At 40.3% G+C, this 22,909-nt stretch overlaps 2 protein-coding genes across 3 annotated transcripts; both read left to right on the top strand.

Moving 5' to 3' along the window:
* The first annotated feature begins 327 nt into the window (after positions 1-327).
* cenpu (centromere protein U) lies at positions 328-6,830 on the top strand. The gene is made up of 13 exons (XM_071528519.1): positions 328-378; positions 872-959; positions 1,699-1,885; positions 1,986-2,192; positions 3,331-3,415; positions 3,686-3,769; positions 3,863-3,950; positions 4,387-4,513; positions 4,868-4,946; positions 5,230-5,277; positions 5,421-5,482; positions 5,805-5,961; positions 6,375-6,830. Exons 1-13 carry the CDS (start codon positions 349-351, stop codon positions 6,492-6,494), a joined length of 1,362 nt encoding a protein of 453 aa, XP_071384620.1. The 5' UTR covers positions 328-348; the 3' UTR covers positions 6,495-6,830.
* Positions 6,831-7,266: 436 nt separating this feature from the next.
* Positions 7,267-20,272, top strand: LOC139651549 (caspase-3-like). 2 transcript variants are annotated; one of them, XM_071528504.1, is made up of 7 exons: positions 7,267-7,356; positions 9,307-9,387; positions 10,837-10,982; positions 11,709-11,837; positions 12,956-13,131; positions 18,259-18,385; positions 19,285-20,272. In XM_071528504.1, the coding sequence occupies exons 2-7, from the start codon at positions 9,311-9,313 to the stop codon at positions 19,512-19,514; spliced, it is 885 nt and encodes a 294-aa protein (XP_071384605.1). In that variant the 5' UTR covers positions 7,267-7,356; positions 9,307-9,310; the 3' UTR covers positions 19,515-20,272. The 2 variants fall into 2 exon arrangements, with proteins under 2 accessions (XP_071384605.1, XP_071384606.1); XM_071528505.1 differs by having other exon boundaries at positions 7,289-7,342.
* Positions 20,273-22,909: the final 2,637 nt, after the last annotated feature.

The following is a 22,909-nucleotide window of genomic DNA, read 5'->3' as shown; positions in this document are numbered from 1 at the left end:
GATGTATTTTTGTGGAAGATGTGCGTGGTTAAAACAGGCAAACCAAGTCTAAAAGATGTAATTTATTTGTAGTAAATGCTGTTTGGTGGGGGGATATAACGTTACTGTATATGCCGAATGGAAGAGTGGCAGCTAACGATTCAAAAGAGGTATTGTGTCCTATTTTATGAGGCATGTAGTTTTGCTTATTAAGAAGGCCACATTAAATTGCCAGATTATTGAATGGAGTTTGGCTTGAGTTTTACCAGGATGATGAAAGGTGGTGTCTCTATTCATTCAGCCACCAGGTGTCTCAGGTCTCAGTTGTTTCTCTGTCTCCACAGTGCTAAAAAAGGCAAAGGAGCCAAGATGCCTACAGCTCCACCAGATGAGAGTCAGGTCAGTTGGGCACTGTAGCAACCTTTTCAGTATTCATTTTGATGGGAGGGGATGTCACTCCCCTTTCTTACAGTGAAATAGCCTCAACCCCCTTGTTAAGTCTAGATTGTAGGAAAGATGTGAGTGGGTAATTTTCACACCCACCACTGTACTTGTTAAAACTGGACAAACCACTCACTGAATGCAGCTGCCATAGACAAGCACAGAGTAAAGAGGCTGGCATGGTGGGTGTAGGTGTTGGTATATAGTAGTATAGTATTTTATACAAAATAACTGGATTTCATTTTGCATATCTTTACTAAACACACACTCTGTTATACGCTTCATGTCTTTAAAACCAGCTTGAGTGATTATGAAATGGTTTGTGAATGTTATGGAAGGCTGATGCTGCACCATTCACCTTGCTGGCTTCTCCAAATCTGCCATCCACAGACCGCTTTGTGACAGACTGACTGATTGATCGATATTGCTCTATGTTGTGTCCATATCCCAGAAAGCTCCAGTTTTTGACAATTTGGATTCCACCAACCTGTCCTCCATAGAGAGAGCTAGCTTCCTGGAGGCAGTGCAGCAGAATTATGGTGAGACTCTACACTGCAGATCTGTCTCTTTCTTCTCTGTCTTCCAGGTGTCCAGTCTTAAAGTAAATGATCTGAATGTAAGGCCTTCAAAAGTATTAAAATGTCTTAGTTTTTCACCATGATATACAGGTTTATTTTTGTAATTTAGTTTCATTTTGATGCTGTATAAAATTATTCAGTGATATCAGTGAAACGCCATGACTTGTGTATTTTCACCCAAATGGAATGGAACCAGCAGTGATATCTGACTGTTTCATTTTCTGTATTACTGCCCTTCCAGTTGGTCCCATTAAGTTTGACCCATATTTACTCTTAGATGAATACAGGTCAGAGTTAAAAACTATGCCAAACATGATCTGCTTTAATAAACACAGTTGAACTGAACACTATGTCCTTAAACAATACATTTCCTGGTGTCCTTTTTTCTTACAGCGCTCTTTTATAGTTTCAGAACTTTCATTAGTATGTTCAATCAGAAATGGCCTGTTTAGCCAGCTTTTTGTCTCATTATTTTGGTTGTTAAATTGGTATTAAATTAAATTCCAGGTAGCATTAAAAAGGTTTTCTTTCTGAAACCTGCAGATATTTTTCGACAGAACTTGAAAGTGTTTTAGTACCACTTATATCCAGGTTGTAATACTCTGTGGAAAGATGTTGGGGGTTTTATTTCTGTTTTTCTGTCTGTCTCTGTGTCTAGTTATATCTTTCTGACCAGAGAGCTCTCCCTTTGCTTGCCTAGGTAACCCTCTGCACAGTACCGCCGTGGAAGAAGACTTGAGCCTCCCAGAGGAGGGAGGGACGGACGGAGGGGGAGGAAAGGGTGCTCCTCAGACGGGGAGGACCGCTGTCCAGAGGAAGGAGAAAGGGAGGGATGGAGGGAACAAGGAGGAGAAGAAGAAGAGTGGAAATATTGGAAGGAAAGCCAGGTAAGGTCAAAGGTCAGAGTTGTTTGTCTACTCGTTGTCTAGTCGTTCAGATGGTAGTTCCCATACGAATACAAATTCCCTTTCTGTCCGCTCTGAACAGGCCTGGGAAGACGAGAAAGAAAGAAGCAATTGAGGAGGAAGCAGGAGAGGCAGACGTGGAGGGGGAGGAGTCAGAACCAGGCCCCGCCCCCAAGAAGAGCAGTCGGCCAATCCCGTCATCCAGCGAGGTGACGGACAGCGGTACGAAGCGTCTGGTTGGGAAGAGGCCCGCCAAGAGGAGGAGTGCTGGACAGAGGTCTGCTGCAAGGTACATAGAAGGTCACATAGAAAGGTCATTTGCTGGTGTAGGGTGGTATTCTGCTTCAGTAGGCGCATGAGTGTTTTTATTACAAATTATTATTATGTGTTGAATTAGAAAAGCTGAATGGAAATGGCAAAGACTACTACTACTAATCAATTCTTGAAATACTTTTTCCATTGTTCTTGATTAGGGCTGGGCAATATATCGATATTATATCGATATCGTGATATGAGACTAGATATCGTCTTAGATTTTGGATATCGTAATATCGTGATATGGCATAAGTGTCTTTTCCTGGTTTTAAAGGCTGCATTACAGTAAAGTGATGTGATTTTCTGAACTTACCAGACTGTTCTAGCTGCTATTATTTGCCTTTACCCACTTAGTCATTATATCCACATTACTGATGATTATTTATCAAAAATCTCATTGTATTAATATTTTGTGAAAGCACCAATAGTCATCCCTACAATATTGTCGCAATATTGATATAGAGGTATTTGGTCAAAAATATTGTGATATTTGATTTTGTCCATATCGCCCAGCCCTACTTACAACTGAACATTTAGCCCACTTCGTAGAAAATACCGAGATATATATCGTGTATCGTCATTCAGCCTAAAAATACCGAGATATGATTTTTGGTCCATATCGCCCAGCCCTATTCTTGATATATTCAAGGCTAATTTATTTGCTTCAGCCCAGCTAATGGAAATGCACTTAATTGACATTTTATTTTTTATTTTTCCAACATATCAAAAGTTTGAATAGTGAATAGAATAGAATAGAATAGAATGGTGAATGTTTTCATGGAAATGAGACTTGTTTCAGTTCAACACCACCACCAATGGGATGAAGAACCATCTGAGGCCTTTGCCATGATAACACTTTAGCTTTCACAAAGGGGCTTCAGTCTCAAGCACTGTACCCGTCCTCAGTTGCATGGGAACATTATCAAACACACATTCACATGCAGGAATTGTAATATCAATGGGAATCCATGTACTTTCCGTGCTAGTTCTGAGGCCCCACTCCTCTTATTCTGTCTGTTCTTTTGACTGTCCTGTATGCCTATCTATCTATTGAACTGTCTGTCTACCTGTCTATCAGTCTGTTTATTTATTTGTCTGTCTGTCCTGGCCAGACCTGCGAAGAATGAGGGGCTGAAGAAGGAGAAGAAGAGAAAGAAGAAATCGGGTAGTGGAGAGTCCAGTGGCCCCCAATCACAGGTATGGAAGTCGAGTGATAATGTGTTTCTCATATCACTGATATGAGCATATATGACATTATTGATGCATTCTAATGCTACCAAAATAGTAATAATGATAATAATAACATTGTAATACAATGTAATGCATTTACATGGTGCACCCTAACCCACTGAGCCACTAGGACGCCCCAATAAAAGGAAATTGATCAGTGAACAGAAGCTAGCAAAATGGAGGCTGCACATAGGCTGGGAAGATGTTGATTTTATTTATTTATTTTTTTCCTCCTAGGAGGCGTCTGACCCTGATCCCGCCCAGAAGAGCCGTCGGCCAATCCCGTCCTCCGACGAGGTGACGGACGAGGACACGAGCTGGGTAGGGACCGACCTCAGCAGCCTGCGGCCTAGATTTTGTTTTCAGCATTTTATCGACTTTATGTTCATGTCTTTCTTTCACTCGCTCAATCAGACCCCCAGTCGGAAGAGGGCCAGAACGTACAATCTGGATGGATTCAGGAAGTCTTCCTCTGATAGGTCAACAAGCAGGAAGTCATCAGGTAAGAGGAAAGAACAGGAGAGGACGGGCTCTTCTGGCCAAGCTGCAAAGTCACAAATCACTGTAGCTTCCAAAATCTATTATCACATTATTTTTCATCCCTGTTTGAAGATAAAGTCCAAGTTTTTGTGACTTTGCCAACTCATCCTAGAGCCTAAAATACATACAAAACAAAAATGTTTAGCTGCCATTAACTCGGTAGGACTCAAGTGTCTTAAATTATATTATCCAAAGCCAAGGCGTTATGGTTTTGAATGCAGTTCAATAAAGCATTTTGAGTCTTAGAGTTTTAGAAGTCTTAAAAACATGGTGTTTTTCTGGTGAGAAATCAGCCCAGTCACTCGGACCTACAATATATAGTCATTTTCATGTTTATTTTAATTACATCTTAAATTTGGCTTGGTACAGACAATGAAACCCCACGTTTTCTTCCCAAGCCAGTGGATCTGCAGAGGGAGAAGAGGCCAGTAGGGGTCAGCAGAGGGAGAAGAGACATGGCCGTCGGGGAGAAACAGAGTTAGAGGTGGTGCTGGACGCCTTCCTTGACTTCTGTCACCAGTACAGGTAATTACCTAATTAACTCACTCACTCAAGTCCAAGCTTTCTTGGATTTCCTTGACCAACACAGACTACAAGCTATTACAAGCCAGATTTCTGTCATCTGTAGTTTAACTACTAGTACTACTGTGACTATTAAATACAGTACTACACTGTGTTAGCTTACAGTGCTATACTGGACCAAGTATCACAATACCCTTTCATAGCATGATACCACACAGTACTGAAAACGACTTAACATTCACAATTTCAATCAACTTTTTTTTTTTATAACTTTTTTTTTTTTAAGTTAGAAATTGTGTTGCATTCTTTGTGTGTGTGTGTGTGTGTGTGTGTGTGTGTGTGTGTGTGTTTATGAAGGGAGTCGGTGGAGTCCACAACAGTCAGACAGGCCATTGATTCTCTCTCCTCCTCTGTGGAGGAGCAACTAACTGAAAAGGTCAGACTTTCCAATCATGTTGTCTGCTTTCTTTGGTGCAAATGGGTTTAAATTAAACATGCTGTTGAATAATTTGCTTTACAGTAAACATATAGGTTGACACTCTTTGTAGTCTGATATATTTGTTCACAAGAAAAACATTTCTGCATTGGTATATTCAGAGGGAACACCAGCCATGTTAAAATGTTTAATAGTATTTAGGAGATAGTAGATCAATATGCTATTTCTATTTAAATGTATATATTCTAATCCTATGGTCCTGATGGCATTTTTGTTTTTCAAGATCACAGCTTCCAAGGACCTCAGGGTCTTAAGAAAAAACAACGCCAAGGTAACTATGGCAACAAGTTGTCACGAATACCATGGTCTCTATGGCAACTTGCCCTTACTGTGTCCTTTGGGACATCTATCACTCGTGTGTGTGTGTGTGTGTGTGTGTGTGTGTGTGTGTGTGTGTGTGTGTGTGTGTCTCAGGTGGGCTCTTTGATCCGTAGGAAGAGACAGAGACTGTTGGACGCCAAGTATGAGCTGATCAGGTGAGAAGCTGTTGAGATGTACAGACACTCGTTTCCATGTGTTTCCAAGTGTGTATGGAGTAAATATGATCCTTTTAAAAATAAATTCTTCCTTAAAACATCCCTAGGAATGCCTGCTATATTATCCAAGGATGTTTAATTACATGAAATTAATTATTATTTTGTTTGAATCGATAAAATACCAGAACCTTATCAGAGCCATGATTTCTGATTATGAACCAGGCTGATTTTGCGTCAATCCAACATCAGGATTAACCTGCTTCCCCTACCCACAACGGCCCGTACTGTGTGTGTTTGTGTGTTGATTGTTGTTTGGCAATAGAGCCGAACAGCAGTTACGGTCACTGCAAAAAGAGGAAGCCAGGCTCGAGCTGCGATTGGCCGACCTGAGGCGAGGCCAAGCTTTCCTCCGCGGCATCAGGGAGCTCAACAGAGGATACCTGGAACACCGACACACACACCCCAAGGAGAAAGAGGAGGTACACACACACACACACACACACACACAGTGACGTGAAGAGTGGCTTTAAAAAATATTCAGCACCAACTAGTGGTTACACTTGCAGTGCAACTCCTGAACGTTTTCATGTCACATGCTGCCGAATGTTTACACATGAGGGACACTTACGGGGAACTTTCATCCTGTTTTGAATTGTACTGCCTACACTGTATGTGGGGAGATAACAGTGGTGAGAATGAAACCTACGATTAGAACTGTCATTCTTATACAGTGTCTCATTGGGGTAATTCCAGTGACTCAAGTTCTAGTGAAATTAAACTATTCCTCATTTTGCTGTGGGAAAACATGCACAGAACCACCAGCAGTCTGCTCTAAGAAAAGAGTAAATCTATCATAGTCTCTATCTCTTCCTTTCCTTCCCCTCCCCTCCAGTACGGGGCGTCCAGCTTGCCGGCTCTGCTACTGGAGACCAAGTATGTTCTGGGAGCAGAGCATCAGCTGAGAGGAATCAACAACCGGCTGGCAAAAAGACTGGATGAGACTGGGAAATGATACAGACACAAATACATAGGAGGGACGAGCTGCACTGGAACAAGGAACGGCTGCGCTCCATGCAGAATGTCCTAAGTCTATTAAAAAAAAACATTAAACTGGCTTTTCCATCTGTTATCTGCCATTATTTATCCTTATACACGCATACTCACACATACACATTAATCATTCTGAGGCCCTGATGCAAGAAGTATTATTATTATATAAATATTGGAAGGCACCCAGGGGCTAAACATTTTTGGAAGGCAACCAGTATGAAACTCCGCCCACTTTGGGAGTAATTCGCCCACACAACATAGACATGACAGAATATGTGGATCATTGCTACATCAATATACCTAGATCAAAGATTTGAAATGCATCTAATAAAAATAATGTTTTCATAATGTGTGTTTTCTGTTTTGTTAATGTAAAGATGAAGGATGTATTCTCTCATCAGAATCAATTTTGAGTAGTTTCAGGAAGTGATATGTTTTATTTTGGAGCTACTTTGAATCTGAGTTTTAAGATGACTTTACTGAAGACACTGAATGTATGGTTTGGACAGAGGCCTTGGCATCAGTCTCTCCGTGTGTCTGCCCCATTAATTTGACTGGCACTGATGGTTTGTGGTTGTCGAACTTCATAATATAAAAAAAAAAAAAAAAGAAATACCTCCGATGCCAGACAGGCTTCTGAACCAATCACCTGCTCCCTGTGGTCAAGGTGATGTAGTTCTTCCCGCCCATATAAGGAGTGCCGGTCCTGATTGGCTAGAAGTTTCACGCCTGCACTTTGAACAGTTGTACATTTCCTCGTAGGTGGACACCAGCTAATATCCACTTTCTGCGACTGTCTCAGGCCAAACGGTAGGAATATTGAGGTAAACGGCTTTATTGTTTTTGCATGCCATTGACAGTTTATTGTCTGATAACGTGTATTACTGAGCAGCAGTGCGTGTTGTTGCATGTACTAACAGGACTCGTAAAACCGGTGAACTAATTAGTATGCTTGACATATGTTTCCTGAAGCAAGTCTGGAGTTCAAGATAACTTTGGAATTGTCGTCGTTCAAGAAGTTGATGTAAATACCCGAACTACTACAAAAACGCCTTAGCAAATGTACATACACTTTTTAAAACATGTATTTAATGTGTACTAGCCCTGATATGTGCTGTTGTATGGAGAGAACAGCACCCCAAACTTCATTTAATAATATGGCAGTTTACTGTTGCCACATTTAGCTACTGGCTAAAGTACATGCAGCATGAAATAGCGCATAAGTGCGACCTTTTGAATCGATAGAAGCCTCTCTTCAATTCGGCATACATATCCATTAATCACCAATTTAATACCTCAACATTTTTCCCATTATTCTCAACATCCCTTTCCAGAAGAATACCGTGGTTTGCGGTAGGGAGCAGTGTGAACTAATTCTAAAAGTTGAAATTTTATCAACGTTAATTGCCTTTAGGTGGATTATATGTACACCGAAGCTCAGGGTGGCTCCTGGCAATACAGAACAGGTCTTGAATCATATTTTATGAGACACGTGCTTTTGCAGATAACTGCCACGTTAACTAAATGCCACGATTTTGCATGGAGTTTCGTCAATGTAATTATCCCTTGATGATTACCCTATACAGTAGCCTAATAAACTAGGCCATATAATGTTAACAACTTAGTGGAGGAGGCTGTGCTCTTCTGGTCAGTTTAAACATTGCGGTTTATGTATTTCTTAGCCATAATCTTTCCAAAAAGGCTTACAGCCGCCTATTGCTCTGCATCATCTACTTTGTCATAAATTCACTCCACAGATGGAATTTGAACCCAATTCTAGTTAGAGATGATTTTGAAGTTAGGAATGTTAATTTCAGAATTAGGCCATTCACCCATCTGTCTGCATTTATTTACGGTTATCAAGGACCTAGGATAATTGTTGCGTTCAGGGTGTCAACAAGTCCTTAAAATGTCTTTTGTCTTTAAATTAAGTCATATAGATTCAAGACCTTGAAAGGTCTTAAATGGCCTACAGATAAATAGGCTATAGCCTTCACAGGTCTTAAATACAGTTTCAGAGTTGTTAAAATTTTCTTACAAAGATATGAGGGTTTTTTTTCTCCCCCCAAAACACCATATTATCATTTTGGTATCTTAAAAAATGATCAGTCTGCAAACAAACAAATTTGTAAGCAAAGGTCTTATGATGACTCAACATTTAACACGTTTTACATTTATGCCAATAGCATTGTGTAAGGGTCGTCGTCGGTTTCCTCCTGTGTGGGTGGGTATCTGTTTGGAACAAACGTATTCATATCAACCCAGTCAGACTGAATCATATTGTTAAAGGTCTACAAAGTTGTCTTAAATTTACGCTGCGATTATTTATGGGCAGATGTAGGCTGCTGTGTTCATGCACCAATGAGCATGTTTACAAAAAGATCAATTTAGATAGGCCTATCTCTAAAAACTTGACAGTAAGCTTTATTTAATCACCAATTTACCTCCAACTATTTCCTGACATGATGAATCCAACTAGTTTACACACCTTTTTATCTGAAGAATAGAGTTTGCCACCTTTTTAGGCCTATACATCAATTTTTATGACCTAAATTCATAGTACACATCATAGTAAGTAGTATAAAGCTGATGCAAGCCATATGATAGAGACTAAGAGAGTTTAAGGAGAAAATTAATACGTTTGTGAAAATCAATTTGACTTTTGTTTCTGTTGGTGGTTATTTGCCTTATGATGATCACTGACTGGAGGTGATGGTTTATCCAGCTTTTTATTTCCCACTACATCACTGACTGCTCTGCATTCATGTCTTCAGGATCATGTCAGCGGGTGGTGATGACGGTGATGTTGGGAGCCAGGGGGACACTGTGGACGCCTTGAAGTTTTTTTCAAAAGGGTAATTACTGAACACTGACAACTGTCTGATTACCTAGACTTGTATCTGCTATCACAATAATACAAGCTATTGTATCTAGTATCTGTACACGGATATCTGTTCTTTTAAAATAGGCTCAGAGAGGTAGCAGCTGTACACTGACATACGTTTGATGGAAATAGACTTAAACAGTGCAAGTCTACATAAGGAAATATTATCTTATCACAGTAACTTTAAGCAACTATGGGATAGCAGCAATATTGGGTCACTGTCCTTACTGTATAGGCTCCCAGGTGGCAGTTGCTGCCCCTTCTTTAGAACTCAGAAGTGATGGATGCAAATATGTAACAGTATCCTACATAACACCATGATCAGATGACCAAACGTTTAAGGATGCTAATTCTGCACACTGCAAATAAAAGGCTTGGACAAAAAAGTTTCTTTAGTTCAGAAAAACTAATTTATTGCATAAGTGCCCAACTTAAAGTGAAACAAAGGAACTACGGAGCAAATGCTTCATCTACATGCTATTATCAGCATTTCATCAGAGGGCAGTGATGAAAGCATGTAACTGAAACTTTTTAAGTTTCACTTTGAAGTTGGGCACTTATGCAACAAATTAGTTCCTCTGAACTAAAGATTTTTTTTCCTAGCCTTTTATTTGCAGTATGCAGAATTATTTCCCCATTTTTCTAGTTCACAATATTTTGATTCTTGCACCTGCGTTACAGTTGACCTTCATCTGAGCGCAACCAGCATCTTTACTTTTTTTTCTCTTTTCAAACTTCTAAGGATTCCTGCTGAAAGCAGTGTTGCCCATTTACACTGTCATAAGAAATTTCCTGTGTCATTACCTTTTAATTAAATTTACAAAATATTTGGAAGATAAGCTTTTTGGTCTGTTGTGCACCAGTGAAGTCTGGTAGCAGTTTGGCCTTTGTGTGTCCAGTATTTATGTAGTTTGCCACAGTGCATGGTAATCCATAGCATATTATATGTTTAGCGGACGGTACAGGGTAATTGGAAAAAAAAAAAAAAATTAAAAACGATTCCTTCAAGGATAGGGTAGATTACAAAACTGTGTGAAAGAGGCATAAGGCTCTGTGCTGCCTCAACCTGCACAACTAGCTGGACTCATCCCCATCAGTGTGTGTTCCAACAGGAGCTCTACTGTCTATGATCCCTTAGTCACACGCTCAAATTCAGTGAGGCATTCAAAGCATCTTTAAGACATAGTTTGTGTGTGTATGTGTGTGCAGTGAGATGGAGCAGAAGTTGGTTTAACAAGCCCCTCAAATTCACTTACTGTCTAAAACTATCTATTTAAAAGTAGGTGTGAGAGGGAGTAGGTATGTGAGTGTAATGGAGCAGAAGTAGTAGGTTAAACAAGATTCTCAGGTTCAAATACTTGGTCCAATGTGTGTTTAAGACTTTGTGTGTGTGTGTGTGTGTGTGTGTGTGTGTGTCCAGGAAGTCTGCATCGTCCCGGGGCGAGGAAATGGACTCTCGGCCCGAGGGTAAAGCGGCACCCCATGACCCCTACCGCTACAGGATGGACTACCCCAACCTAGGACACTGTCTGATTATCAACAACAAGAACTTCCACAGGAGCACAGGTATAAAGTGGAAAGCATTCACACGCCCTGCATATTGTTTTATTACACTGATAGAAAGACATTTGTAGATCTGTAAAGTGTAAACATCTGGAAATCTGTCATATAGTGAGAATTCTTTCAAGCCAATAGGAGCTGTATTCTTTTTGTTGTAATTAGTTGTTATATTAACTTCTATACCCGAGATTTGTTCTGTTCTTATCTGTATCCTATTCTTTGCTGCTGCAGTGACCCCTTTCATTTAATCTAATCTATAAATACATACACATCTATACACCAGGGTTCCCACTGGTCCTGGAATTTCTTCAATATCATTGAAATTTTGAGGTGTATTCTAGACTGGGAAAGTCAGGGAATTTGATCAATTCTCTGGGGAAGTCAGGGAATTTTACAAACGGGTCACAGGATTAGGTTTACAGGAATATGCCAGAATGCATTTTACAACTTATTTCACACATTCATTGCATTCATAGACTCAACAAACTGTTCACCCCTTTAGAGGAACAACAAACCAGGAAGGAAGAGCATTTTAGGTCACGGAAACACTCATGGACTTTGATAACACGGCCTCAGCAAGAATCCTGATATGCACACATAGATGTGTCACATTTACACAAACACATTTATCAAAAATAAATGACCATAAATGACTCCAAACAGCTTGTATACTCTAGATGCTGATATTTAAAGGGTACCGTGTTCCGTCTGTGTGTTTGTCTGTCTCTCTAGGGATGAACTCTCGTAGCGGGACGGATGTTGATGCTGGTACTGCTATGAAGGTCTTCTCTGGTCTGGGCTATAAGATCAAAGTGGCTAATGACCAGACTGTGGCGCAGATGGAGCAACTACTGTTCAGCCGTAAGAGAAATGCAAATTAGTGTTATTATTCACTCTACCACTGTCTTAAAGGAAAAATCCCCCCTTCAGATACCTTTTGGACCCTTTGCTCTTTGACTCTGAGGGACTGACACCAAAGAAAATTAAGGAACATCTTTTTTTAACAGTGTTACAGTGGTTTAGGGTGGATTGTTTTCCGTTAAATAATGCTCACACTGACAAACCAATGCAGAAGTCCTAGCTAACATTTCCCCCACTTTGGACGTTAAGATAAAGCTGAGTGTCTTCTGTGGTAGAAAAAATGGCGGTTTCATTTTGACAGGGTTTTGTCTGGTAGCACAGAAACTGTTGCAAGGCATCCTGCTTACTATCTAGTGCAAGGGTGAACCTCGCAATTTAAAAGCCCCCACTCTGCTACCTAATGTCCTGTGTCCACTGGGTATTTATTCATTTATTTATTTATTTATTTGGTTATTAATTAATTTATTCATTTAGTTATTCATTCATTTACTTAGGGCAGCAGCGCTACAGGTAGTAGCTCTGAACAGATACATGGTGGAAGTGCTGGTTGTGGTTAGGGTCTAACTGTAACCACAACAAACCTGCAATGAAACCTGCCACACCCTGCTTTAAGGAGCTGCTAACACCTAAAACTATTTCATCATTGTGGCTTTCAATGGAGAGTTTCAGTGTCCCATGATGGTCTAAATGCTGTTCCAGAGGCTTTTTGACCCCGACAAGAATAATATTCTGGACAAACACTGAATCCTTGTAATGTTTTGAAATTTTGTGGCATGAAAAAGGTAAATTTAAAGATACTGCATATCAGCTATCACCAGCTTAAGTCAGAAAGTATTTGTATTGGCATTCAAAAACCCATATTGTGGCTATTGCTGTTGTTATGCAACGATTGATGAACGTGTTTGAAATGCAACACTCTTGCTAAACGTCATGTTTTGAGTTTGAGACTCACGGCATCTGAGCAGTAAAGACATGCTAAACTCTCAGCACTATCCACAGAATGGTATCCAAGAATCCACAGCCATTCCACTGAAATGAAAGAGAAACAGTACTCAGTCTTGTAAAGACACGTCCCTGGAGGGCCGCCAGTCTAACTCTATATGTCTCTTTTTTTCCAGTGTCCAAGGAGGACCACAGCGGCTGTGCGTCATTAGTGTGTGTGTTGTTGAGCCACGGAGATGAAGGGGTGATATACGGCACAGACGGCTTTGTCGAGCTGACGAAACTGACGGGCTACTTTAAAGGAGACCGCTGTAGCGGTCTGGTGGGGAAACCTAAGCTCTTCTTTATACAGGTTAGTTAAACACACATACACACATACAGATACACATGCGTAAAGCTGCACCAGACAAGATTTTTATGTAAAACTAAAAATCTAAATCTCAAAGTGGTAATGAAGTCCTTCAAACTTTCAAAAATTCAAAGTTATCTACTTGGTTGCCACTTGGGGCCGCTACAGTTCGAGGGCTTGGAGCCAAAGGGGCGTAAGTGTGATTTTGGGTGAATATGAGTATTATATATCAATTGAAAGGTCTCAGTGAGATCTTTTCAGTGTCAAAAGGACACAACTGAAATCATGACCCATAAGTTTTAATTAAACAAAAACTGAAAGCCGTAACAGTAAAAGTTGGGTTTTGCTTGCTGTCAAAAGTGCGTAACTGCACTTGCGCCCTTTTGACACCTAGCAAAACCCTTTTGACACTGAACAGCATTGTGGGCAGAGGACTCTAACAGCACTTAGGTCAGCTCAAAATGCATGCTGACGTAAATAATGCTAGCATGGCAGCATGATCACATCATTTTTAGTATCCTATTCATATCCTAATTAATATTCTAGGTCAATATTAGATTAATGTAAATATGTTAATATCCCCATGAAATACTTAGGCCTATAGATTCAAAATGTTATTTTATAATGTTAGGAGTGTGAACTGGTCAAGATGAGCTCTGATAGTCAGACTGCTGGTAGCTGAAGTTCTCCCTCAGTGTTATGAGGAGTTTTACAGGTCTGTGAATGTGTCAATAAGTGATGCGTCCTGGGACACATACAAACATGTATTATACTAGAAAAAGAAAAAAAAGTAGTTTCTTATGTCTATAGAGGTTTATTAAAAAGGTTTATTAAAAGTTTTTAAAGAAAAAATGTATCAATCAATTTGATATGTTCCATGTTCCTACAATTTTAAAGGCCTTGGTGAAAGTTGCTGAGCATTACTTCATTCTGTTCTTGTTTTATATTTCAGTGTTGATTGAAGTGTAATTGCTAGATTTGTATTAAAATTAATTTGTTTTACAATTGTTTACTTACATAAGCCCATATTCTGCATGGCTGTATTGGGACAATGTTTGTGCCAAAAAGGCGTATTTCACTCTTTTGCCATTTTTAAAAAAGTTAACAAATATAATTCAACTTAAACTGTGGCAGTATTGTTTTTATGGTAATGCTCAATCTGATAACACAAAAAGTTTAAATATTGTGCTTAGTATGTGATAACGGCAGCTGATCCAAGTTTGATCAAAATTTGTTTTGGCTCTCCTGTAAAATCTACTATAACACACTTACGCCCCTTTGGCTCCAAGCCCTCGAGTGCAAAGATGCAAAGTGCAGCTTTAAACACACACTTGCATAGTCAGCTCATAAAAACACACAGATATGCATATCTACACATATACACAAACACACATACAGATGCATATACAATCAGGCTCAACAGTTGTTGCATATTTTGTTGTGCTACACAACAAACTGCACTGATATTTTTGTCATCCGAGATCTAAAAGTAGTCAATTCTACTATGAAGTGGGAAACAAATCGAAATGTAAGTAAGAGAATTAAGTTCAAATAAGTATAATAATGTGAAAAAATACACACCCTTATTCATTATTGGCTCTATTGGTGTCACTGTCAGATCTTAATTCAGGATTTCATAGTATGTTACTCAGGCTTTTTATTTAGGCTGGAGTTATGAGTCTTAAATAATATTTTCCATTTACAATTGTTCCATTTCAGCCTTTTTGCCTACAAAGCTGATATCAATAACTCTCCCACAACTACATAGGAAAATAACCCTAACCCTTTCAGTGGAGTTTTCCCTGTCCAATTACACCATTGCCACAATAATTACTGTTATTACCTCAGCCAAGGAGGTTACTGTATGTTTGTGCCCCTGTTAGTCTGTCTGTCTGTCAGTTAGCAGGATATCTCAAATGTATGAAACAGATGAAATGTGGTGGACAGTAGGGTTGGGCGGTAATACGGTATCCCGGGGTATTTGAAAATAGCAACGGTGTCCGTTTCATTACCGTCATAAAAAAAATTCTGCTGACCAATGTGCGCATATATATAACGTTAATAAACGCCTTAAGAGTGTTCATCCAGCACCACTGTCTGTGTCGTTGAAGATGCTATGAAAATGATGACAGAAATTTTGGAAACAATGTAATTTGTCAAATAAATAACCTGTCAAAAAAGACTAACTAGTTAGAAGCGATCATAATCGCGCGTCATGTGACAGCCTCTCCTCAGAAGGGAGAATTAGACAAAAAAGATGGCGAGCGCAAGCGAGTTGGTCCCTAAAAAGAATGCAACTGCTGCAATTTGGCAGCAAATCGGGTTCCGACTAGGGATGGGCATTTCAAGCAAAAATACTAGTCGATATTCACTGGAAACTATTCGACCATTCTTCGAAGATCAACCCCCCTGCACCCCCGCCTGCACGGACGGTGCGAACTAGGCTAGCCATATTGACGTTAGCTAGCCAGGCTAACTAGCAAGCTAGGCGGACGTTAGCATAGAGCTAGCTAGCTAAACCAGCTATCTAGTCTGGCTAAATAGCCCCGAACCGGTCCTTCTCTCGTTTTACGTGCCCATCTCAGAATCAATCACCCGCTAACCGCTGCGAGGATGAACATCTCGTCCAGTTTAAAGCCCCCCGCTGCTGCTGCTGCCCAAGCAGGACCATCCACTGTAAATATGTTGTAAATATGTAACGTTTGCTATTTCGTTTCTGATGTTCAGAGAATAAAACTGGAACATGTATCACATTTTTGTCGTTGTGTGAAAATCACAGTTGAAGTGCACTGCAGCCACCTTGTGGCGGGAAACGGTATAGCAGCGACTACATAAATTCATCATTTGGAATTGGCGGCTCCCTCCAAGCCCTACAATGTGATTTTTAATCAGACGGTAATACCGTATATCGCGGGAAAATTTGGGGAAGGTTTAACGGTGTAAAAAATTGGATACTGCCCAACCCTAGTGGACAGATAGGCCCTGGACCAAGGAACAATTGATTAGATTTTGGTGGTGATCTGGGATTTCCGCCATTAGACTATTATTGTTTTTTTGAGTTATTGTTTATTGAGCGGTGTTTTTTTTTAAGCTAACTGTTGTTCTTTTGTTATGTTGTATGTAACTTTGTACTGTTGTTCAGTGCTGCCCTCTTGGCCCGGTCACTCTTGTAAAAGAGATTTCCTTTTAATCTCGATGAGATATTACCTGGTTAAATAAAGGTTAAATAAAATTGTTTTAACTATGAAACCGAGATAGACACTTGACAAGATTCCAAATCCTAAGGGTACATTTTCAGGGTCAAGAAATCAGTTTAACTCTAGTTTATGAATACTTAAAGTGTAGAGTAGGGGTGGGAATCACAGAGTAACTCACGATACGATACTATCACGATACGTTGCCCACGATAACGATGGTATCACGATACAGCGATTCTGCGATACTCGATACATTGCAAGACAATTCATCTACGATACATCACGATATCTGTGTAACCGAAGAAGAAAAAATACCCCTAAAAAGGCAAAAAGCAGGAACTGTGGTGCCCAGGGGGTTCCCCAAATTTTTGAGTAGCCAGCCAGATGGGAAAAGTAGCCGGCTAAGGGATGTTTGCAGTGGCAAAATGCCCCAAATTTTACATGGTCATAACACCTGCATACTGGCTTTAACAAACCTCCTAAAACAGAAGTCCCTCTAATCTTTCCCTTTTCCTCCCTTTACTTCTCCCATTTATATTTTGAACATTGGCAAAATGGAGTCAGTGAGACTTGGTTAAACTTGGGTGGTAACATCAAAGGCCAGGAATTTCTTTAGGAGCGTTACATGAAGCCCCTAAAATGATCTCCTCAGCTTAGCGTTATACAGTAGTTTCAGCTGTAACGCTTCAGTTGAGTCTGTCGTTACCATGGCAACCGTTCGCTGAGCGATCCGAGGTTCAGCAGAGATCGCTATTATTTTGAAACCGCTATGAAACTCACAACTCTCCTTGCAATTGCACACGCAGTTCGGTTATTAAGTGAGTGACAACCGCATTCTATAACCAAACTCACTACCTGAGAAAATCAGGTACTGACTACCCAATCTGACAGCGGTTTCGGTTAGTAGTGTGAACCAGAACGGGACTGGACAACTGGTTGTTACGTGGCGCGACACTCGTTATGTTACGTAACATTATCATCCTTAATTTGAAAGAGACGGAGGTAAGTGTTGTGGGACATTCTCAAATTTTATATTCCTCAACATTGCAGCTGCTCCTACCAGTTCTGCGGTCTCGGCCCAGATGTTGCGGTTAAAAGTATCAAGTTCCTGCGGTGGAACTTTACCTGAAGTAAACGTTACTATGGTTCCAGACATTATTTCCAGCCATCGCGAGATCGGAGGAATGGAGTGACTCCTGTTAACCGTACAGACACAGTCTAGTCATTTTACTTCAGTCTGCTCCAGTATGTACCATACATATGCGCAGTCACTCTCATTCATAAATTCGGTTGTCACTACCAAATTCTGATAGTGTGTACGTTTAGTGACATTCAGTAATAAAAGTAGCCGGCCAGACAGAGGTGAGTAGACGGCCGTTCACTTTACCCTCATTCATTTGATAAGCGCCACCACGAGGAGTCATTAAGTAGTGACTCTGGTAAGTCAAAATGGTAACAGGCTTAATGCGGGGGAATCCGTTCAGAGCACCGGCATGTTTTAATAAAAATATCGATATTTGGCGCCAGTATATCGATAACGTATCGCAAGAGGAAGTATGACGATATATTCCAGTATCGATATTTTGTCCCACCCCTAGTGTAGAGCCTGCATCACAAGTGTAGCTTTGTACAAATCAGGTGTCTTTGCCTGTGTGTGTGTGTTATAACAAATTCTGTCAATCAATAATACGGCTTCTGACCAGAATGAGGAGAGGCATAGAAACTTAAAAATTCCGTTCTATGAGGCTTCAGCTGTAACGACACTTGGCTCTAAATTGCTTTGTGGCTGGAGTAAATGAGAACAGTTACCCCAGCGTCTGTGTTATCATTCAGCTTTGAATCGCCGAGCCTACTACAGAGCTTCAGTATTGGCATAAAACATATTTGCAGTTTTTGTACATAACCCCATTGTGTCCTGTCCTGTCGTTGCTAGGCGTGCCGTGGCTCAGATCTGGACGACGGTGCCTCTCCAGCCCTCGAAACAGATAGTGTGGCCGAGCAACAATCCGAACGGATTCCTGTGGAGGCGGACTTCCTGTACGCCTATTCCACAGCCCCAGGTAAACACTAACAGCAGCTGTGGAAACTCTGGGTACAGTGAACAATACACTTCCGCCCTTGTGATGGCTTTATTGTCCTTTTTTTGGTAATAGTTTAAAGAGGTCAGAGAGAAGTACTTCCACTTCCTCAAGTACTTGGACTTGGCGTTGGTGAAGGCCACGAATAGAACAGAGTACCTGCACAGTGGTATTTGTTGATGCTGATGATGATATTTACTGATTAAAGCCACTATAAAAACAAAAAGGATACCATTTGATCATATTGACACCTACAATATTTAACAGAATAGTCAGTCCAAAGTAGGCTTGGGCGATATCCAAAATTTAATATCACAATGCTGTCCTGCCAAAACATCGCGATATACAATATACATTATCGCAGTTCGCCACGGGGTGGTTTTTGTCTCAACAATTTTCTCAACAATTAAAAAATCTTGTGCCATTTCATTTTATTTCTTCTAAATTGCATGTTTTATGTACATCAATACAAATTAAATGTAATACCACTATGATTATCTTTGTTTTTTTTAAGATACCACAGAAAATATGGTGATATTTGATGTTACTGAATATCGGTCTAGTCCAACGATCTTGACCATTTAAGCATTTACACCATGAGACACTAAAACTCTCCATTGAAACCCAGGATGATGTTGATGATGATAAACATATGAATGAAATTGCTTAGACAACCAGTGTAGTATTGATCACTTATACAAAAATATGTAATGAAACAAACTGCATCATATCCATCATATCAGACATGGTTGAATACATCTGTATAAATACAGTACTCAGTATCTGCATTTAATCAAAATTAAATGCTCCTTATTTGACTAGTAAAACATGCTTTGAGTGCACCTCTTCTCAGAGTTGTAAGGCTGTAATTTGTCCCACAGGATACTACTCATGGAGGAACACGTCCAATGGTTCCTGGTTCATGCAGGCGTTGTGTGAGATGCTGCAGCGTCACAGTAAGGAGCTGGAGCTGATGCAGATCATGACCCGCGTCAACCGCAAGGTGGCGGTGGACTTTGAGTCTTCCTCCAACCTGCCTGGATACAGTGAAAAGAAACAGATCCCCTGTATTGTCTCAATGTTGACCAAAGACTTCTACTTTCCTCACTAGTCTGATTTCTACTGGGTATAATCTGATTCTCTTATCGTTTCTATTTTGGTATCTATACTGACTCCTGTCATTTAATTTTTTACCTACGCTGAAGAACTGCTTTCCTTGGTAATGTGACTATGCTGGTTCTACCAATTTTAAATGTTTTTATTTTAACTTCTAAGAACAGATCCCATGCATTGTCCCTATGTTGATGAATGATGTCACTATGTGGTCCTAGTTACCTCGCTTGACTTTCCTCTGATGTGACTTCTATTAGTTTCTACTCTCAACTTAAGACTTGAATTGCACAGTCCAAACATGTAAACCTTGTTTACAGTTAATGAAATTACAAGAGGCACCTGAAATCATTTTAAGGATAAAAGGGAACAGGTCGCTGGGATTTCCATTGATCAGAACGAGTTCAGACGAGTTTTATGTCCTTATAATAATTAAGAATGTAGGTTTCTTCTTGGTCATTGTGTTCAGGGAATAGCACTGATTTGCTTCTAAGTGTATTGGGACAAATTCCAGGGCTGCTATCTTTTTGTGTTTGTTTTCTGGTCTTTTTAGAGGGCAATGGGTTGAAACACTCTTTTAGGGATTTGCAATTTGGTGATAAGATTTTTGGCACCAATTACTAGATCCCAGTGAATACATCAAGGGCTTGGGACTTTGGACTATTTATGCACTTTTACCCATATAAAACCTATCTTGTCTACTTTTTATGCAATAAATGGTCAAATGAAAGCACAAACAGATCAACTATGTCCTTTTGGCCTCTTATCATTCCTTTTTCACATGTGAATTACTTTGTCAACCAAACCTTTATAAAGCTGAGATAAATTTGAACATGCATCAATTATGAATTAATTGTACACATTTATAAGTGGTATCTCTCTTAGATGTTCAGAAAGCTCATCAGTTCATCAAGATAGAACACTAAGTTTATGAACAACGCATGCTTCAATATTTGATATTAGTAATTTGCTGTGACAATGGTTATGAGCCCATGTGATGTGCTTTGGCTCTAAACATTTTCAGGAACGTTTTATATGGAGTGGCTCCTTTGCAGATCAAGCTGTTTCACATGCAGCCACTAGAGGAAGCTGTCCTGCCTGATAACATGAGTGCAGCTCTGTGGGCCTGTAATGAATCAGCAGTCCTTCCTGAGATAGACGTTTACACTGGAACACAGGAATCACCATCATATTTTTTCCATTGTTCTGCCATGGTACGTTTTTGTAAGGGTAGGGGCCTCCGTAGTCCTGTAGTTTTGCTCTGCTGTATTTACAAATGTGTTGCGGTTTCTGTCGCCCTCTAGTAGTCGGAAAATCGCTTATTGCAGCTTGAAGAAAATAATTAACAGAGTACAAAAACACACTTTTATTTACATTTGTTTGTAATATGGTTTAAGACAAATTACAAGATTAGTTACACCAAAAGGCTAAACAAGTAACTACCAACCAAGCTGGAAACCGCAGCAGTGTGTCAACCTGGGCAGTGGGTAAACACAGCAGACACAGGGGCAGACTTAGTGATTTGGGGGCCCTAGGCAAAGGCAAGCGAGGGCCCCCCTGAATCCCAACTCTCTCCCATTTTAATCCATCCTTTCTACATATTACCTTCAAGCTAGGGCTGAGAAAGGTATGCATGCAAGGGCACTTTTTTTTTGTGTTACTTCTTTCTCTGATACTGATGTAGTGGCAAGCAAAATGAGCTTAAAGTCAAGTGGCAAAATCACACTAGATAGCCCACTATAGCCTGAGTGATGGGGGCGGGGGGGGAGGGGGGTGGTTTCAAGATTTAAATCATTTATTGTAACAAAGAGAGGGGTGTACATTTATTTTATATTGATTAAAAATAAGTTTACATTAGTTCTATTCTTGTCTTCTGTGGGGCCCTCTGGCTGCCGGGGCCCAAGGCAGTCGACTACCTTTGCCTAATAGTAAGACCGCCCCTGAGCAGATATCTGCAGGCTGTCCAAGCCGAGCAGCATCTCGAGCGTTCGATACTACTGCCATGTCGTGTTGAGTTTTCAGTATACCAGTACATGAGCGAATCGTTCAACAAAGCAGTATGTAAGTACTGCAAGCCCCGAGGGGAAAAACACAAGTCGGCACATGACACAAAACTATACAACTGTAATACACTAGGTTGTCATACTAACACAATTTCTCTAACGTGCACTAGAGGCCGGCTCCAAAAAGACTCCAAACCGCCCAACTCCATGTAAGACAATGACCACAACCCAACTTCTCACTCAAAATGTAAAGTACATTTTTTTCGGCAAGAGGTTGTGGCCTCTAGCTATTTTTCGCTTCTTCTAATGTGTATCCATATGCCGATTTTCAAAATAATTGTGTCACCACCGTGATATAAAACGGGGTTGTTTTCCTAGTGATTGACAGGTCGCCTCTCCAGTGATAGATAGTGATAGATAGTCGCCGATTATGGGCCAATAGTAGCCGCTGCGCTCTGGCTGCGCTGGCTCCAAAAAATGTCAAAATGGCGGTGATCGATCTTTCAAAACGGCCCTTCAGAAACCTATGGGTGACATCACACTCACTATGTCCATCTTTTTTTTTTTTTTACAGTCTATGGATAGGATTCGTAAAAACCGGTGAGCTAATTAGTATGCCTGAAAATCATACACCTGCGCTGACACATCAAAGGCTTGACAGCGACGATGCCGGCCAGGCTTCTGAACCAATCATCTGCTCCATGTGGTCAAGGTGATGTAGTTCTTCCCTGCCCATATAAGGAGTATGGTTTTTGATTGGCTAGAAGTTTCACACCTGTACTTTGGACAGTAGCCTAATAAACTAGGCTATATAATGCTAACAACTCAGATGAGGAACCAGGCTGGTCTCCTCTGGTCAGTTGCGCTTTCGTTTTGTGTATTTCTTATTCAAATTATCTCACGTTTCACACCTGCACTTTGAACAGTTGTACATTTAATCTTGGTGGAGACCAGCTAATATCCATTTTCTACGACTATCTCAGACCAAACGGCAGGTAAATTGAGTTATACGGCTTCATTGTTTTTGCATGGCATTGACAGTTTATCTGATAATGTGTATGAATGAGCAAATGACAGGACTCGTAAAACTAATTATTTAATAATCATTATTCCCACCATCCCGTTGCATAAAAATACACCTGGCTTTACGGTAGGGAGCAGTGTGAACTAATTGTGAATCTTATTAATTTTATGTGCTGCTAGGTGGATTATATGTATACCGAAACTAAGCGTGGCTCCTGCCAATGCATCTAATAAAAAGAATGTTTTCGCAATGTGTTTTCTGTTTTGTTAATGTAAAGAGGAAGGATGTATTTTCCCATCAGAATCTTTTTGAGTAGGCCAGTATGGTCCTCCATATTTTTCAGGAGGCGGTTTTTAGGACGATGTTCTA

This window comes from Centroberyx affinis, unplaced genomic scaffold (assembly GCF_046629955.1).
Source record: "Centroberyx affinis isolate AG114_WGS23_722 - 3 ecotype Tasmania unplaced genomic scaffold, CSIRO-AGI_Caff_v1 ptg001682l_1, whole genome shotgun sequence".
Classification (NCBI taxonomy): Eukaryota; Metazoa; Chordata; class Actinopteri; order Beryciformes; family Berycidae; genus Centroberyx; species Centroberyx affinis.
The sequence above is the reverse complement of the archived record's forward strand: the minus strand, read 5'-3'. Positions and strand labels throughout refer to the sequence as shown.

What these genes read in the sequence shown, in the direction of transcription:
- LOC139651549 (XM_071528504.1), top strand. Translation starts at nt 9,311, where the DNA reads ATGTCAGCGGGTGGTGATGACGGTGATGTTGGGAGCCAGGGGGACACT. An exon ending in TTGAAGTTTTTTTCAAAAGG is followed by an intron (nt 9,388 to 10,836) that starts GTAATTACTGAA and finishes GTGTGTGTCCAG; the next exon opens with GAAGTCTGCATCGTCCCGGG. An exon ending in CTAAGCTCTTCTTTATACAG is followed by an intron (nt 13,132 to 18,258) that starts GTTAGTTAAACA and finishes TGTCGTTGCTAG; the next exon opens with GCGTGCCGTGGCTCAGATCT.
- cenpu (XM_071528519.1), top strand. Translation starts at nt 349, where the DNA reads ATGCCTACAGCTCCACCAGATGAGAGTCAG. An exon ending in GGCAGTGCAGCAGAATTATG is followed by an intron (nt 960 to 1,698) that starts GTGAGACTCTAC and finishes TTGCTTGCCTAG; the next exon opens with GTAACCCTCTGCACAGTACC. An exon ending in AATATTGGAAGGAAAGCCAG is followed by an intron (nt 1,886 to 1,985) that starts GTAAGGTCAAAG and finishes CGCTCTGAACAG; the next exon opens with GCCTGGGAAGACGAGAAAGA.